The sequence below is a fragment of the Erythrolamprus reginae genome, unplaced genomic scaffold (genome assembly GCF_031021105.1).
Source record: "Erythrolamprus reginae isolate rEryReg1 unplaced genomic scaffold, rEryReg1.hap1 H_47, whole genome shotgun sequence".
NCBI lineage: Eukaryota > Metazoa > Chordata > Lepidosauria > Squamata > Dipsadidae > Erythrolamprus > Erythrolamprus reginae.
This window is the reverse complement of record NW_027248503.1, coordinates 92,501-110,000: the sequence shown is the minus strand read 5'-3', so window position 1 is coordinate 110,000 and position 17,500 is coordinate 92,501. Positions and strand designations below refer to the sequence as shown.

General features: G+C 41.3%; 1 protein-coding gene across 3 annotated transcripts in view; it reads left to right on the top strand.

Moving 5' to 3' along the window:
• LOC139155699 (anaphase-promoting complex subunit 4-like) overlaps positions 1 to 17,500 on the top strand; it is a 55,671-nt gene that overhangs the window by 35,693 nt on the left and 2,478 nt on the right. For all 3 annotated transcript variants that reach the window (XM_070730944.1, XM_070730946.1, XM_070730945.1), the window contains 9 exons: positions 141 to 197; positions 3,230 to 3,323; positions 4,622 to 4,719; positions 5,837 to 5,898; positions 7,283 to 7,321; positions 7,961 to 8,062; positions 8,644 to 8,721; positions 10,742 to 10,912; positions 12,936 to 13,059. In XM_070730944.1, the coding sequence (XP_070587045.1) occupies positions 141 to 197; positions 3,230 to 3,323; positions 4,622 to 4,719; positions 5,837 to 5,898; positions 7,283 to 7,321; positions 7,961 to 8,062; positions 8,644 to 8,721; positions 10,742 to 10,912; positions 12,936 to 13,059 (825 nt within the window). The remainder of the gene's footprint in view (positions 1 to 140; positions 198 to 3,229; positions 3,324 to 4,621; positions 4,720 to 5,836; positions 5,899 to 7,282; positions 7,322 to 7,960; positions 8,063 to 8,643; positions 8,722 to 10,741; positions 10,913 to 12,935; positions 13,060 to 17,500) is intronic.

Below are 17,500 nucleotides of genomic sequence, written 5' to 3'. Positions count from 1 at the left end.
AATATAAGAAAAGTATTAGGACGGGATGGAAGGCACGCTGGCGCGCTTATGCACGCCCCTTACTGATCTCTTAGGATAGCTTAAAGGTAAAATTTTGGGGGTTAGACTTCCAACAAGTTGCTTCACTCTTTCCTTTCTAGGCGCCCGAGCTCTACAGTCGGAAAGGGAAATACTTTAACATCGAAAGAGTCGGGCAGGTAAGGTGTCTGTCATTGTGTTGAGTGACGGTCCAGGTTCCAGAGTTCTTGAGAAAGAATGTGTTGGCCAGCTACAACTTTCCACAAGGAAAGTATGCATTCCGTTAACGTAGTCTGCAAATTTTGGAGTCCTATTAAGCAGATTTCTTTTCCGTGTAGAGAAAACTCTTGGACGTGGGTGGGTTGGTGTGGGATTCGCACGACGGATCCCTGCAAGGGGGTGTGTGTCCCATTTTGCCACTACCCTGCCTTCCGCGCATGTGCCTAGTAATGAAAGACCGCCATTTTTCACGCTACCAGTGCACCCTCCGCACACCAGCGCGCACCCATTGCCGCGAGATTTGGCTTCTGTGCATGCACAGCAAACAAAACCTTGTGTGAGGACATGCGAGCGAGAGTTTGGCATGTTCGCCCCGAGTCTGCGGAGAGGAGCGGCATACAAATCCAATAAATAATAATAATAATAATAATAATAATAATAATAATAATAATAATAATAATAATAATTTTCACTGATATTTTTGATTCCGCGCATGCACAGAAGCAAAAGATCGCCGAAAATTGCCAAAATCTCGCTTGCGCAGTGTGCACATCCTGAAATCACTACGAGAGTGTGGCACTTGACCGTTCCAGTAGCAAGCCATCGCTGACACCCAGCCTTCCGCGCATGCGTCTAGCAGCGAAAGACTGGCAAATTCGATGCTACCGGTACGCCCTCCGAGGCCATTGCGGGCGTCCAGCGGGCGGGCACACACACACCCATTGGCGTGAGATTTGGCTTCTGTGCATGCACAGCATGCAAAGTCTTGTGTGAGGATGCATGCACAAGCAAGACGTCGGCGATTTTCGCCAATATATTTGCTTCCGTGCATGCGCAGAAGAAAAAATTGCCGAAATCTCACTCGCACTGTGTGCATATCCCAAAAATCGCTACTGGAGTGTAGTACCTGATCATTCCGATAGTAGGCCATCACTGGCGCCTAGCCTTCTGCGCATGCGATTTTTGTACTTGCGCTTTTAACCCCTATGCCCGACCTTAAAAAAGTCCCTACGTAGAACATCATAGAGCCGGGGTGAGTGGCTGATTTCTACTTCCAGTTCAGGCGAACCGGTGTGAACCAGCCAAATATGACCTAAAACGGAATGATGATCTCTTGTGTTGCCCGCATTCCTGCAAAATGTCGGGTGGCAGCGACAATATCTCACAAGGTAGAAGAGTCTGGCGATTTGAAGTGCTAGCAATCCTTGATATACAACAATTCACTTAGTGACTGTGCAAAATTGCCACTGCACTGGGAAAAAAATGCTTTTTTTTCTCACACCCGCAACCATTTTTCACCCTTGCAACCATTGTTTTTCACACGACCAAGTCTCCCCACGGTCACACGATCAGAATTCCAATGCTGAGCCACGGACTCGCATTTATGATGGTTGCAGCGTTCCGGGTGGGGAAGGGTATTCTGTGGTCCTCTTTTGCGACCATCTGAAAGTAAGGTGGGTTTGTTAAATCAGCACGTCCCTAACTGCGGTGATTTATGCTTTTAACAACAGTGATAATGAGCACGGTCGTAAAAATGGGGCAAAGCTCGTTTCACAAACGTCTCGCTTAGCAAGATAAAACTGGACCTCCGTTGCGGTCGTAACTCGAGGACTAGCTGTATATTTTCTAAACATGAGGAAAGTTTGCTGTCTCCTGATAGTCACGTGATCAGAATTCAACCGATTCACAGTTACGTCGGTTGCTATATCCTGAAGTCATGTGATCCCCTTTTGCGACCATCTGACCATCAAAAATTCCCTTCAACACCCAGGTTGCTCATTTAACAATGGCAGTGATTCAATTAATGACGGCGGCAAGAAATGTCATACAATGGGGCAAACCTCCTATATTTGACTGAAAGAGGAGTACATACTTGGAACAAACTTCCAGCAGACGTGGTTGGTCAATCCACAGGAACTGAATTTAAACATGCCTGGGATAAACATAGATCCATTCTAAGATAAAATACAGGAAATAGTATAAGGGCAGACTAGATGGACCAGGAGGTTTTTTCCTGCCGCCAATCGTCTGTGCTTCTATGTTTCTGTTTGAAAGAAATATAATTTTTTTAGGCTCAATTAGGGTCCTGTGGCGAGTGGTTTGGTGGCCTAGAGGTGGCACTCTCGCCTCACAATCCGGAGGCTGGGAGTTCGATCCTAGGTAGAGGCAGATATTTCTCTCTCTGGCACACAGAGAATACACAGAGAATACAAACAAATTAGATTTGTTTTCATTGTCTTTTCATTGTTGTTAGCCGCCCCGAGTCTTCGGAGAGGGGCGGCATAGAAATCTAATAAATAAGTAAGTAAGTAAACAAACAAACAAATCTGCCAAACAAACTCCTCAATGGTGACAGGGAAAGGTAGTGGGCCAGTAAACACTTGGCTCCATTCAGTTGCCATGTCTCCGCACACACCGTAAGGGATTATGGAGTCGTTAAAAGAAGATGACGAATGGTGGTTTTACGTCGAGGTCTACTTGGAGTAGATTTAAATGGATGCGTCCAGGAGCCTCGCTGAGGGAAAACAAGGATTTTGTAGTGGCTTTCTCCCTCAGCGAAGACGAAGGGACCAGGCCAGGCCCATCGGGGCATGAAAATGTGTCGCTTAATGAACAACTCGCAGTCACAAGGCACAATTGTAGCTGCGGAGAATTTTCACAGAGCAAAGGTTTATGGCCTGTTTCTGATAAATTGTTCCACTCGGCAAAGATAAGAGGCCGGGTTTGGAGAAAAGCAGCGATAAACAGATTGAAGACGGGGAGTCATAAAACCACTTTTTCAAAGGCTTTTACAGCAAAACCCGACTAGACCTCTAAAAGATTTTTTTTTATTTCCCAGTTGAAAAGACGAGGGGGGGGGAATCAAATCTGACGTTTTATTTTATTTTAATTATTTTTTTTACAAGTCGAGAGGGGGGGGGACCTATAGTCCTGGCATTACACCCGCCTCCTTCCTCTCCACAGATTCTTACTAAAATCGTTCTCTTTTCAGTATTTGAAAGATGAAGAGGATGATCTTGTGTCTCCGCCTAACACAGACGGAAACCAGTGGTTTAATTTCCTTCAAAATAGTAGCAGTCTTCAAGGTACGGTTTGGTTTTAATTTCAAGCTAATCAACAGTATGAAAACTTGGGCCTCCGTAAACTATTATTGCCTTTTGGAAGGAGAGTAAATAGACCAAGATTGCCTCTCTCGCATTCCCTCCCCTCACACCCACACTTTTTAAAGTGCTATCGTGTTTCTCTGCAGCTTCTCCCAAGGTTAACGTTTTTGCCATTTTTCATCTACTTTTGAGAGACAGGTGGCATATAAATCTGATAGATAGATAGATAGATAGATAGATAGATAGATAGATAGATAGATAGATAGATAGATAGATAGGCAGACAGACAGAGACAAACAGACAGAGACAGAGAGACAGAGATAAACAGATAAACGTATGATAGAGAGATTATAGATAAAAAGATAAATAAGAGAGAGACAGGCAGGCAGGCAAATACAGATAGATAAATATACAGAGATATAGATATATAGAGGTAGATAAATGGACAAAAATAGTGATATATAGGGATGGATGGATAGAGAGAGAGAGAGAGAGAGAGATGGAGAAAGAGATAGATAGAGAGATATGATAGAGAGAGAGAGAGAGAGATGTGGTAGATAGATATATATATAGAGACACACACACACACACACACACACACGCAGACAAACGTATGATAGAGATATTATAGATAAAAAGATAAATAGAGAGAGACAGGCAGGCAGGCAAATACAGATAGATAAATATACAGAGATATAGATATATAGAGGTAGATAAAGACAAAATAGCGATATATAGGGATGGATGGATGGATGATTGGATAGATAGAGAGATGCGAGAGAGAGAGAGAGAGATACTGTAGATAGAGAGAGAGACAGAGACACAGAGACACAGAGAGACACAGACAAACGTATGATAGAGAGATTATAGATAAAAATATAAATAGAGAGAAACAGGCAGGCAGGCAAATACAGATAGATAAATATACAGAGATATAGATATATAGAGGTAGATAAATGGACAAAAATAGCGATATGTAGGGATGGATAGATAAATAGAGAGATAGAGAGATAGATAGATAGAGAGATACGATAGATAGAGATACGATATATATATATATATATATAGATAGATAGATAGATAGATAGATAGATAGATAGAGATAGATACGATAGAGAGAGAGAGAGAGAGAGATACTGTAGATAGATAGATAGATAGATAGATAGAGATAGATAGATAGATAGATAGATAGATAGATAGATAGATAGATAGAAAGATAGATCCGCCTTTTCTTGTGGATTCTGTTAATTTGACTTTTTTCTTTTTCAAACGTTCCTTAGAAAGCCCCTTGCTGTTTCCATACTACCCTCAAAAATCCCTGCATTTTGTAAAGAGGAGAATGGAAAAAATCATTGATCAGTGTCTCCAAAAACCAGCGGTGAGTATCCAGAAGTATATCAGATTTGGGAATGGCAAGCCGTCACATGGATCACGGCTGGGTTTCAATAGAGATCATTTTATTATGGTCCAAGAGGAGGAGAAAAAAAAATTCTCATACGCAAGGAATTATTAATACCTATCCTATTGTAAGCCAATGGCGACATATTAGGGTGATTTTATCATGGTTTTGCTTTTATTAAATGTTTTATCTCATGTATTGTATTGTCCACATTATCTATCTATCTATGTCTGTCTGTCTGTCTGTCTGTCTGTCTGTCTTTCTCTCTGTTTATCTATCTTCCCATCTGTCTGTCTCTATTTATCTTTCTATTATCTCTATTATCCGTCTGTCTGTCCTTGTATTTCTCTCTCTCTTTCTCCATATGTGTGTGTGTGTGTGTCTGTCTGTCTGTCTGTCTGTCTATCTATCTATCATCTATTTACCTCTATCATATATCTCTATTTTCTGTCTATCTCTATCTTATCTATCTTCTATCTATCTATCCATCTATCCATCCATCCATCCATCCATCCCGATATATCACTATTTTTGTCCATTTATCTACTTCTATATATCTGTATCTCTGTATATTTATATATCTGCATTTGCCTGCCTGCTTGTCTTTCTCTATTTATCTTTTTATCTATAATCTATCATCCGTTTGTCTGTTTATCTCTCTGTCTGTCTCTCTCTGTCTCTGTCTCTTATCTATTTATCTACTTACCTACCTACCAACCTACCATCTATCTGGATGCTTTACTTAAAATCATGGTTTTTATTAGTGTTGAATATCAGTGTTTGCCTGACCTCATAGGATGCCATACATTAAATGAATAATAAACAAACACTGAAAGAGAGAATTCACAAAAGAAAATAATAAATGTAAAAGGAAGCAGTAGAATTGGGCTTAAAACTACGGGTCCCCTGTTATCTATTTGGTGACTTTTAAGCACAGGGCTAGAAGTACTGTATATCTCTTAAGAAATATCCTGATTTCGATCATTTATTTGCAAAGCTCCCATATTCCTATTGTGGTGCCAGAGTTACTGTTGGGGTAATGCTTTTTATTACATTCTTGTAGATTTTTTTATTTTTAATCATTTCTCTTCTCTAGGATGTGATTGGAAAAACTGTCCACCAGGCATTTTGTATGCCTTTATATAGGGCCTCAAAAAGGTAGGCGATTTTATTTTGTTTTGTTTCATTCTCTTAACAGATAGTTCTTGGCTTCCAATCATTAACCACCAACCAAAGTTAACGACAACACTGAAAAATGTCACTTAGTTTTTCTCATCATTCCTATCACCCATTTCCTCCCACTTATGACTCTATGATTGTAACTCGTTGCTTGTATCCTTAAGATTTTTATTAATATTGTTTCTTCATTGCTTATTTGACCCCTATGACAATCATTCAGTATTGTACCTCCTGATTTTTGTCAAATGTATCTTTTCTTTTACGTACACTGAGAGCATCTGCACCAAAGACAAATTTCTTTGTGCTGGTGAGACCACATTTGGAATACTGTGTTCAGTTCTGGAGACCTCACCTACAAAAAGATATTGACAAAATTGAACGGGTCCAAAGACGGGCTACAAGAATGGTGGAAGGTCTTAAGCATAAAACGTATCAGGAAAGACTTAATGAACTCAATCTGTATAGTCTGGAGGACAGAAGGAAAAGGGGGGACATGATCGAAACATTTAAATACGTTAAAGGGTTAAATAAGGTCCAGGAGGGAAGTGTTTTTAATAGGAAAGTGAACACAAGAACAGGGGGACACAATCTGAAGTTAGTTGGGGGAAAGGTCAAAAGCAACATGAGAAAATATTATTTTACTGAAAGAGTAGTAGATCCTTGGAACAAAATTCCAGCAGACGTGGTAGATAAATACACAGTCACTGAATTTAAACATGCCTGGGATAAACATATATCCATCCTAAGATAAAATACAGAAAATAGTATAAGGGGAGACTAGATGGACCATGAGGCCTTTTTCTGCCGTCAGACTTCTAAGTTTCTATGTTTCTTGTGTGTCCAATCACACTTGGCCAAAAAGTATTCTATTCTATTCCAATCCGTTCCATTCTATTCTATTCTATTCTATTCTGACTGCGTTTCACACTGAGCCAATTCCTGACCAACAAAGGTGGGGAATAGCAATATCAATAGCATTTAGACTTATATGCCGCTTCCTAGTGCTTTTACAGCCCTCTCTACGCGGTTTACAGAGTCAGCCTCTTGTCCCCAACAATCCGGGTCCTCATTTGACCCACCTCAGAAGGATGGAAGGCTGAGTCAACCTGGAGCCGGTGGTGAGATTCGAACCGCTGAGCTATAGCTATCATTTAGCTGAAGTAGCATGCAGTGCTGCACTCTAACCACTGCACCACCCCATCTCAGTGGGGAGATACAACGGCCTTTTGATGACTTCTGGATTCCAATTCCCAGAATTCCTCATCTTGTTCTGACTATATAAAAACCCATACGATATTTACTTTAGTACATACAGTATTAAAACTCCAGATTCTCTTCTGATTTCTTTATTTTCCTGTCTTAGTGAGGACTCGACGTCTCAGCTGCTTCAGTTGCCCTTTTTGTGAGTACACGCTTCGCTTTATTATGGTCAGTTGATATATGACATGCTAACTAGACTGTGCTTTGTTTCTCTGTGTCGTATAATAATAATAATTTAATAATAACAATAATTTATTAGATTTGTATGCACATTTGTAATACACATGCGTATTTGTAATACACATGGGTATATGCATAATTTTGTATGTAGGCATGTATTTATTATTTTGTCATGTTTATGCACTGTATATTGAAAGTGGAATGGATGAATGAATGAGAAGGGAAAGTTACTAGCCGCAACATCAAAGGACTTTTGAGTGAGAGTAATTTGACTCCTCTCGGGGCTGGTGTTTCAAGATTGTTTATAAACTTGATTTATTCCTACTGGTTGTGTGTTTGAAACTTATTCTGAACTCACTGGGGGCTAATTGCCAATAGCCCGGCATAACACCTATGTGCATGTATAGAACACCACTGAGACTGAATACATTTTATATGTTGTTTAAGTTTATATGCTCATCTGTCTGTCCATTTTGTTTCTTTCTTTTTTTGCTTGTTTGTTTGTTTCTTTCTTCTGCTTGTTTTTCTTTTCTTTCTATGTTTATATGTAGAAAATTAACAAAGATTACTTTTAAAAAATGATCAAAAATGTTTTTTGCAGGTGGCACGACAAATCGTACAATTTGCATTATGTTTTATTCACCATGTTCGAGAACTCAGTTTCCAAACTCTACATCCTGAGAAGGCATACGGACATTTTAAGGTACCGTAGCACCGAGCGCATCTCATTTTCTTGACTTTTTTCCAAACACAGTTCTGCCATAAACATCTTTAGACATTTTATTTATTTATTTATTTGTTTATTTATTTATTTATTTATTTATGTATGTATGTATGTATGTATGTATGTATGTATGTATGTATGTATTGGATTGTATGCCGCCCCTCTCCGGAGACTCGGGGCGGCTAACAGCAACAATAAAGCAGTGTACAATAGTAGTCTGATGTTAGAAACAATTAAAAACCCATTAATATAAAAAACCAAACATACATACATACATACCATGCATAGAATTGTAAAGGCCTAGGGGGAAAGAGGATCTCAATTCCCCCATGCCTGATGGCAGAGGTGGGTTTTAAGCAGCTTACGAAAGGCAAGGAGGGTGGGGGCAATTCTAATCTTTGGTGGGAGTTGGTTCCAGAGGGCCGGGGCCGCCACAGAGAAGGCTCTTCCCCTGGGTCCCGCCAAGCGACATTCTTTAGTTGACGGGACCCGGAGAAGATCCACTCTGTGGGACCTAACTGGTCGCTTTATGCGTTTTATGTTTTCTTTCTGATATTTAGGTCCACTGATAACGGACTGCTCGCGGTGGAGTTTGGAAATTTCCTGAACAAAAACGTCAACGAAAGTAATGAAACCAGGTCAGTCTGCGAAAACCTTCCACAACCCGGCTAAGTAATGCGATGATGCATTGAATTATAAAAATGTGGTATGTTGGTTTACGTTTCAGCAGTTAAAACAGATGAAGAACGGTTGCAGGAACTTGGTATGTCTAGTTTAATGAAAAGAAGGACCAGTAGCGAAGCGAAAAAATATTGGAAGAAATTGAGAAAATGGTCACAAGAAATAACAGATATTCAATTCAATTCAATTTATTAGATTTGTATGCCGCCCCTCTCCGAAGACTCGGGGCGGCTCACAACAATAATAAAAACAATATTCCAGCGAAAACAAATCTAATATTAAAAAGCACATAAAACCCTATCATATTTTAAAAAGCAAACAACATATACATACCCAAACATAAATATATAAAAAAAGATATACCAATTGAATTCACGCCAGAATTTTTTCTATTAGGAATAATTAGAGGATCATACATTAAAAGTGTAAAATACCCAATACTACGCATTGTAACAGCTGCAAGAATTGCATTTGCTTAAAAATGGAAGAACTCGCAGATACCCGACGATAAGGAAGTAATCCAAAAAATAAATGAATGTGCAGAAATGGACAGATTAACTATGGAGTTAAACAATAAAAAAGACTCTGATTATTATTCAAACTGGACAAAGTGGTACACATTGATAAAAAAAAGGAATGCAAATTCACAATAAGAGATGGAATAGTACACAGAATCATATGTAAAAATGTATAATTGTAGAACATTTATTTATTTATTTATTAGATTTGTATACCGCCCCTCTCTGTAGACTCGGGGCGGCTCACAACAATAAAAAGAACAATGTAAGAACAAATCTAATAATTTAAAAAACACTAAAAACCCCATTATTAAAAACAAACACACACACAAACATTCCATGTATAAACTGTATAGGCCTGGGTGAGATGTCTCAGTTCCCCCATGCCTGACGGCAGAGATGGGTCTTAAGAACTTTACGAAAGGCAAGGAGGGTGGGGGCAGTTCTAATCTCCGGGGGGAGCTGGTTCCAGAGGGTCGGGGCCACCACAGAGAAGGCTCTTCTCCTGGGTCCCGCCAAACGACATTGTTTAGTCGATGGGACCCGAAGAAGGCCAACTCTGTGGAACCTAACCGGTCGCTGGGATTCGTGCGGCAGAAGGCGGTCCTGGAGGTATTCTGGTCTGATGCCATGAAGGGCTTTATAGGTCATAACCAACACTTTGAATTGTGCCCTGAAATTGATCGGCAACCAATGCAGACTGCGGAGTGTTGGTGTGACATGGGCATACCTTGGAAAGCCCATGATTGCTCTCCCAGCTGCATTCTGCACGACCTGAAGTTTCCGAACACTTTTCAAAGGTAGCCCCATATAGAGAGCATTACAGTAGTCGATGTACAGAATATATTGAGATGAATGTAAATATATGGATGTTGACCCACCTCTAAGCATCATAATGTAAATATTTTTTTAAAAAAATCAATAAATATAATTTTTTTAAAAAAGAAAAGAAAGACCAGGGGTTGCCACAAAGAAAAGAGAGTCAAACTAGTCTCTGAAGCACCTAAGAGTAGAAAAAGAAGTGATGGGTGGAAATTAAACAAGGAGAGAAGCAACTAAGGGCACAGGAGAAAATTCCTGATAGTTAGAACAATTAATCCATGGAACAGCTTGCCTCCAGAAGCTGTGAATACTTTTTAAAAGTTTTTAAGAAGATGTTGGAGAACCTTTTATCTGAAATGGTGCAGGGTTTCCTGCCTAAGCAAGGGGTTGAACTAGAAGACCTTCAAGGTCCCTTCCAAGTCTATTGTTATTGTTGTTGTTGTTATTTTATTCACAAAAAACCCAGTAATACACAGCAAACGAGATTGATAGGCTGGATTTCGTATCACAATATCACAAGTCGAACACTTCCCAAGCATCTAGAACTGTGTGATGTATTTTCGTATGTTTCTATCACTCTTCCCATCTGCATTATTATGACTGAAACTTGATTTTTATTTCTTGGTTGGCTGACCAGCTCCTACAGCTGTCTGGATGCTCATTTTTATGACGATGAAACGGTAACGGTCATCCTGGAGGAAAATTCAGAACAAGAAGGGAAGGAGCGGATTTTGGCTCAGTTGCCTTTGTCGTCCATCTCAATGGAGGGGAGCCGGGAAATGAAGTTTAACTGGAATTCTGGTCAAAGGTGAGAACCAAAAACGTTGGTGCAATTTCATCTTTTCAGATTGAACTGTCATAGACACATAGAAGATTGACGGCAGAAAAAGCCCTCATGGTCCATCTAGTCTGCCCATATACTATTTCCTGTACAGAAGACCTCTACTTACAAACTTTTCTAGATAAGAACCGGGTGTTCAAGATTTTTTTTGCCTCTTCTCAAGAACCATTTTCCACTTACAAACCCAATTCTCCGAAACTGTAACCAGAAAAGGCGGGGAGAAGCCTCCATGGGGCCGCTCTAGGAATCTCCTGGGAGGAAACAGGGCCAGAAAAAGCGGGGAGAAGCTTCTGTGAGTCCTCTAGGAATCTCTTGGGAGGAAACAGTGCCTCCACCCTCTCTGTGGTTACGCATTATTTGTTTTTACATTGATTGCTATGGGAAAAATTGCTTCTTACAAACATTTCTACTTAAGAACCTGGTCACGGAACGAATTAAGTTCGTAAGTAGAGGTACCACTATATTATCTTAGGATGTATTTTATCTTAGGATGGATCTAGATTTCGGCGCTTTATTGCTTCTGCACATAGAAACATAGAAGATTGGTAGCAGAAAAAGACCTCCTGGTCCATCTAGTCTGCCCTTATACCATTTCCTGTATTTTATCTTAGGATGGATCTATGTTTATCCCAGGCATGTTTAAATTCAGTTACTGTGGATTTACCCACCACGTCTGCTGGACGTTTGTTCCACGCTTCTACTACTCTTTCGGTCAAATATTTTTTCACCTTGCTTCTGATCTTTCCCCCAACTAACCTCAGATTGTGCCCCTAGTTCTTGTGTTCACTTTCCTATTAAAACAATTCCCTCTTGAACCCTTGAACATATTTAAATGTTTCGATCGTGTCCCCCCTTTTCCTTCTGTCCTCCAGACTATAGAGATTGAGTTCATGAAGTTTTTCCTGATAAGTTTTATGCTTAAGACCTTCCACCATTTTTGTGGCCCATCTTTGGATCCGTTCAATTTGATCCATAACTTTTTGCAGGTGAGGTCTCCAGAACTGAACATAGTATTCCAAATGGGGTCTCACCAGTGCTCTATACAGCGGGATCACAATGTCCCTCTTCCTGCTTGTTATACCTCTAGCTATGCAGCCAAGCATTCTACTTGCTTTCCCTACCGCCTGACTGCACTGTTCACCCATTTGGAGACTGTCAGAAATCACTACCCCTAAATCCTTCTCCTGAGGTTTTTGCCCACACAGCTGCCAAAACAATACTCAGATTGAGGATTCCTTTTGCCCAAGTGCATTATTTTACATTGGGAAACATTAAACTGCAGTTTCCATTGCTTTGACCCCTTTTTTAGTAAAGCTAAATCATTTGCCATATTACAGATTCCTCCAGGAATATCAACCCTATTGCACACTTTAGAATCATCGGCAAATAGGCAAAATATAGATATATAGCGGGGAAGGGCTGCCCGTCGCTGGCCTTACCAGTGCACTCCTGGGGGCCGGCATGAGTACACATACACGCGCACACAACACATGTGTCCAAAACCAAATCTTGTGTGAGGATGCGCATGCTCAGAAGCAAAAAATTGGCGAAAATCACTGAAATCTTGCTTGCGTGTGGCTTCGGGCGCATGTGCAGAAGTCAAATCTCGGGCCTCCAGAGGCCAGCGGAAGCAGTTTTTGCCCTCCAAGAGGCTCAAGGAAAGCCTCCGGAGCCTAGGGATGCCCCGATTTTACTCTATAGAGCGGCCCGCACAGCGAGCAGCCCACCACGGTTCTCTGCTCGGTTTTTGGGCGGGCGTGACGCAGGTGTCTCCTGATTTGGATGTGCGGTAATGGTTCTAAGTGCAGTGGTTCTAAGTGTGAAAGTGTGTCGTATGTCATTCTTTCCAGTAACGTTGTAACTTTGAATGGTCTCTAGAAGAACTGTTGCAAGTCGAGAGCTCCTCGTAAGGATGTGGTGATGTCTTGGGCAATGGAGGGAGGAGTCAACCGCGGACCTTCCTCTGACTTGGTTTTCTTTTGGATGTTAGGCTAGATCTGCAGCGGGAGGCCATTCCTACCTGCACCGTGACTGCAGAGACTCAGTGGAGGGTGCTGGAGAATATGAAGGCCAACTACGTCACAGTGAACGGGATCCGGAAAGTGTCTTGCATTGTGAGTGTTGTCGTTTCTTCCAGGATACAAATAGCAATGAGGCCAACTCATTGCGGGCCAATTTCAACAATTCAATTTATGTATTTAAAGTTATTAAAATAATATTTTATTTTATTTTATTATTTATTTCATTATTTTATTATATTACTTTTTTGTCATTTTATTATTTCATTTATTTTATTTTTATTTCATTTTCTTATTTTTATTTTACTTTATTACTTTATTTTATTTTATTATTTTATTTATTATTTTATTTATTTTTTATTTTACTTTTTACTTTTATTTATTTTATTTTATTTCTTATTTTATTTCTCATTTTTTATTATTATTTCCTTTTACTTTTAATTTTTTTAATTTTAATATTTATTTATTTAATATTTCATTATATTATTTTATTATTATGTATTATTTTATACATACTATTTTATTTTACTACTTCATTTTATTTTATTATGTGTTTATTTATTTTTATTTTACTTTTTTGTTTTTTTTGGTTTTGTTTTACTTTTGAATTATATATCTATTTAGTATTTTATTATCTTATTTTATTATTTTTTATTTTATTATTATTTATTTATTCATTTATTTTATACATATTATTTTATTTTTATTTTTATATTTTATTTTATTCTTTTATTTTACTATCATTGCCATTCACATTTCATTCCATCCCTCCTTTGGCCTCCTTAGTTTTAAGGATTCTATTCCACCGTTTCTTAGAGATGAATCCAACTCTTGGCCCGCAGTGTGTTGGCCACACTAAGTTTTCCTAGACCCATCAGGAAGAGGTTCAATTCCTCCATCAACCTCAGGAGAATTAACATTTTCAGGGGGCGCCGGGGAGGAAGAATCTTTGACTTTAATGATGGCAGTTGAGCTCAACATTTCCGTTGCTAAACGAGACAGTTGTTAAGTGAGTTTTGCCCCATTTTACAAACTCCAGGCTTAAAGTTACCGGGGCGGATTACTATTACCGCTACTACCAGAACGCTGCGCACGCAGCTTCAGTTGTCTTGCGCGCACATGTGTGCTATATGTGCATGTTCCCAGCGTGTTTTTGCTCCTGCGCATACGCAGGAAGCAAAAACGCGCTGAAATCTCGCAAGGGGATGCACGCGTGTGTGATTTCGGCAATTTTTTTGCTTCTGTGCATGCGCAGAAGCAAAAGAAAATCACTGAAATCTCACGTGCATGCGCATATCCTTGTGAGATTTTGCTTTGCATGTGTACTAAGCAAAAAATAACAAAAAAATTAGAGGAAAAAAGATGGCGGCACACATAAGACTGGCACCGGAGCGGTCGCGTGCAAATTGTACAACCTGGTGGTCTACTGCTCTGGTAGCAACCCATTACTGTCCCTGCTTTATATGATATTTTTTCACTCCTCCTCTACTTCTGCTTTGGGATGCTTACTCATTTATGTTCCTCTCACGGTGGTTTCTTGTTTCTACGCCAGAAATAAAAACCGTCATAAAAATTGGAATGTTTCCGAACAACAGAGGTTGAAAAGGTTATTTGAGGAGACACCGGTAAATCATGAGCTCCTGGATTGATAACAATTCAGGAGACGGGTTTGTAAATATAATCACTCTTTAAGCTTCTCCGTTATCCGTGAAGAGGCTTGCAATTAGCCTGTTCCCGGAAAGAGGATTTTAAAAAGAGATTTTTTTTAAAAAAAAATCTACTGGTTTTGAATGATATAAACCGGCGATGGCAAACATGCGCCACAGGGGGCAAGCAAAGCCATATCTGCTGGCACGCGAGTCGTTGCCCTAGCTCAGTTTCAGTGCGCATGTGCATGCTCGCCAGCTGATTTTTGGCACCGGAGGCTCTGGGAGGATGTTTTCGGCCTTTGGAAGGCCCCTGAGGGGGAGAGGGCGTTTTCGCCCTCCCCAGGCTACTAGAAAGCCTCCGGAGCCTGAGGAGCAGGGTTGCTACGGGTACGGTAGCGGGCGGCGCACTGGTAGTGGGTGCAAGATAGAAATATAGAAGACTGACGGCAGAAAAAGACCCCATGGTCCATCTAGTCTGCCCTTATACTATTTCCTGTATTTTATCTTACAATGGATATATGTTTATCCCAGGCATGTTTACATTCAGTTTCTGTGGATTTACCAACCACGTCTGCTGGAAGTTTGTTCCAAGGATCTACTACTCTTTCAGTGAAATAATATTTTCTCACGTTGCTTTTGATCTTTCCCCCAACTAACTTCAGATTGTGTCCCCTTGTTCTTGTGTTCACTTTCCTATTAAAAACACTTCCCACCTGAACCTTATTTAACCTTTTGACATATTTAAATTATTTCGATCATGTCCCCCCTTTTCCTTCTGTCCTCCAGACTATACAGATTGAGTTCATGAAGTCTTTCCTGATACGTTTTATGCTTAAGACCTTCCACCATTTTTGTAGCCCGTCTTTGGACCCGTTCAATTTTGTCAATATCTTTTTGTAGGTGAAGTCTCCAGAACTGAACACAGTATTCCAAATGTGGTCTCACCAGCGCTTTATATAAGTGGATCACAACCTCCCTCTTCCTGCTTGTTATACCTCTAGCTATGCAGCCAAGCATCCTACTTGCTTTTCCTACTGCCCGACCACACTGCTCACCCATTTTGAGACTGTCAGAAATCACTACCTCTAAATCCTTCTCTTCTGAAGTTTTTGCTAACACAGAACTGCCAATGCAATACTCAGATTGAGGATTCCTTTTCCCCAAGTGCATTATTTTACATTGGGAAACATTAAACTGCAGTTTCCATTGCTTTGACCATTTATCTAGTAAAGCTAAATCATTTACCATATTACAGACCCCTCCAGGAATATCAACCCTATTGCACACTTTAGAGTCATCGGCAGATTGTGCAATTTGCGCTCGACTGCTCTGGTGGAAGTCCTATGGATACCGCCATCTTTCGAGGGGACGTGTGCACCTGTGAGATTTTGACAATTTTTTGCATGTGCAGAAGCAAAAACATTGGGGATACACGTGCAACACAACCAAAGCTGTGCGCACAGCACACCAGCAGCAGTGGTAGTAGCGATTTACCCCTGCTGGGGAGGGTGAAACTGGGCCTACCAGGCCCACAGAAAATTGGGAAATGGGTCTTTTCCAGCCTCCGGATGGCCTCTGTGGGAAAAACCTCTGGGGCCCGGGCATGGCAAAAAATGGGCCTACTAGGCCCTCCAGGAGTTGAGAAATGGGCCGTTTCTGGCCTCCAGGTGGCCTCCATGAGGTAAAACCTCTGGAGTCTGTGGAGGGTGAAAAACGGGCCTATCAGGCACACAGGAAGTTGGAAAATTTATTTATTTATTCATTCGATTTCTATGCCGCCCTTCTCCGCAGACTCAGGGCGGCTCACAGCAAAATAGATACAAAAATCAATGTATGAGAAATCTAATTTAAAATCAGTTCTAAAACCCAATATTTAAAAACAGTCATCCACATTCATTCCATATACATTGGCTGGAGCTAGATATAACACTCAACGGCCCCAAGCGTGCCGGCAGAGATGAGTTTTTAAGGCCTTGCGGAAAGCCGGGGGGGCAGTACGAATCCCTGGAGGGAGCTGGTTCCAGAGGGCCAGGGCCACCACAGAGAAGGCTCTTCCCCTAGGCCCTGCCAGGCGACATTGCCTAGCAGACAGGACCTGGAGAAGGCCGATTCTGTGGGACGTAACTGGCCACTGGAATACTTCAGGCAGAAATGGGCTGTTTCTGGCCTCCGGATGGCCTCCACGAGGAAAAACCTCTAGAGCCTGCTGAGGGCGAAAATGGGCTTACCAGGCCCACAGGAAGTCAGGAACTGGGCCTTTTGTGGCCTCCGGATGGCCTCCATGGGGAAAATCCTCTGGAGCTTGGGGAGGGCGAAAAATGGGCCTACCAGGGCCACATGAAGTCAGGAAATGTGCCGATTCTGGCCTCTGGATGGCCCCTGTGAGGGAAAACCTCTGGAGCCTGCTGAGGGGGAAAATGGGCCTACCAGGCCCACAGGAAGTCAGGAACTGAGCCTTTTGCGGCCTCCAGATGGCCTCCATGGGGGAAAACCTCTGGAGCTTGGGGAGGGCGAAAAATGGGCCTATCAGGGCCACATGAAGTCAGGAAATGTGCCGTTTCTGGCCTCCGGATGGCCTCCATGAGGGAAAACTCTGGAGTTTGAGGAGGGCAGAAAATGGGCCTACTGGGCCCACCGGAAGTTGAGAACTTGGGGGAAGAGACCTTATGCATGCATGTACAGGGGGCTGTGCAACATGGGGGGGTTGCACGTGCATGCGCCGGGGCACACGGCACATGAGGAGCATTAAATACTACGTGTGGGCACGCACACGCGAGCGATAGGGCGCGCTTTCAACCCCCAAGGGAAAAAAGGTTCGCCATTTCTGATATCAAGCAGACAAGTCCTTGTAACTCCATCTCGTCCATCTCAAATCAGTTGTGATTGAT